The 1,742-nt window shown below is 38.0% G+C and overlaps 1 protein-coding gene across 1 annotated transcript in view; it reads left to right on the forward strand.

Annotated features, from left to right (window-relative positions):
• LOC125870142 (uncharacterized) overlaps positions 1-451 on the forward strand; it is a 26,544-nt gene extending 26,093 nt beyond the window's left edge. Inside the window, exon 5 of the mRNA XM_049550487.1 lies at positions 74-451. Coding sequence (XP_049406444.1) covers positions 74-451 — 378 coding nt within the window. The remainder of the gene's footprint in view (positions 1-73) is intronic.
• The last annotated feature ends 1,291 nt before the right edge of the window (positions 452-1,742 follow it).

Consider the following 1,742-nt stretch of genomic DNA (forward strand, 5'->3'; position numbering starts at 1 on the left):
TACATGGCAGCACTACTTGTGGCCTCGAGAATTTGTGGTCAAGACTGATCATGAGTCATTAAATTACTTGAAGAGCCAAGGTAAACTTAGTCGTAGGCATGCTAAATGGGTAGAGTTTATTGAAACTTTTCCTTATGTAATTGCTTACAAACAAGGAAAGGAGAATGTGGTTGCTGATGCACTCTCAAGAAGGTATGTTTTGATCTCTACTCTTACTTCAAAGCTATTGGGTTTTGACCAAATCAAGTTCCTCTATGCTAATGATTCTGATTTTGGTGAGATTTTTGTTGAATGTAAGTTAGGTCCTTTTGAGAAATTTAATCTTCAAGATGAATTTCTATTCAAGGAAAATAAATTATGTGTTCCTAACTGCTCGTTGCGTGAACTATTTGTTAGGGAAGCACATTGTGGAGGGCTAATGGGACATTTTGGTGTACCCAAAACACTGTAAATACTTTCTGAACATTTTTATTGGCCTAGCATGAGAAAGGATGTTGAAAAAGTATTGTCTTGAATGTAAACAGGCTAAGTCTAGAACATTGCTGCATGGTCTTTATAGTCCTTTACCTGTTTCTAATTGCCCTTGGATTGATATTTCTATGGATTTCATATTGGGGCTGCCAAGGACAAAGTATGGTAAGGATAGTATATTTGTGGTAGTAGATAGATTTTCTAAAATGGCTCGTTTTATCCCATGTAAAAAGACTAATGATGCATCTCGTGTGACTGACTTGTTTGTAAAGGAAGTGGTTAAATTGCATGGAATACCTAGAAGAACTATTGTTAGTGATAGGGATGCCAAGTTCTTAAGTCACTTTTGGAGAATTCTTTGGGGAAAGTTGGGAACTAAATTGCTATTTTCTACATCTTGTCACCCACAAACGGACAGGCAAACGGAAGTGGTTAATAGAACTTTAGGGAACATGTTGAGGGCTGTTTTGAAAGGAAAGTTAACTTCTTGGGAAGATTACTTACCTATTGTAGAATTTGCTTATAATAGGACATTCCATTCTTCTACTCCTTTTGAAGTTGTATATGGATTCAACCCCCTTACCCCCCTTGATTTATTGCCTTTGCCTACTAATGATTTTGCTAATCTTGATGGTAAGATGAAGGCTGATATGATGAAGAAAATTCATGAACAAACAAGGCTTGCAATTGAAAAGAAGAACAAGGAAGTTGCATTGCGAAGGAATAAGGGCAGAAAATATGTTGTTTTTAAACCTGGTGACTTGGTTTGGGTGCATATGAGAAAGGAAAGATTTCCTTCCAAAAGAAAGACCAAACTAGATCCTAGAGGAAGTGGGCCATACAAAGTCCTTGAAAGGATTGGAGACAATGCTTATAAACTTGATCTTCCTGGTGAGTTCCAAGTTAGTGCTACTTTTAATGTTTCTGATCTTTCCCATTTTGATGCAGATTTGAATTCGAGGACGAATTCTCTTCAAGAAGAGGGGAATGATAGCATCCAAGGAAGCTCTACTCCATTGAAGGACAAGGATGAAGCTTTAGAAACTCCAAGGAGGCCCATAACAAGATCTCAAACCAAGGAGTTCAATGATAAGCTCAATGGGCTTCAATCGCTGATCCAAAGGTGTCTTATTGGGGAAGAAGAGCTCAAGCCCAAGGGAGAGGAATTGTCCAAATGCTACAATTATTTGGTGGCCCAAATTCAAGCCCAAGATGAGGAATTTTAAGGGCCATTTTCGTGCAAATAAGGTCAAGAAGAGTCCAAGAATCAG

The sequence above is a fragment of the Solanum stenotomum genome, chromosome 7, assembly GCF_019186545.1.
Source record: "Solanum stenotomum isolate F172 chromosome 7, ASM1918654v1, whole genome shotgun sequence".
Taxonomy (NCBI): Eukaryota; Viridiplantae; Streptophyta; class Magnoliopsida; order Solanales; family Solanaceae; genus Solanum; species Solanum stenotomum.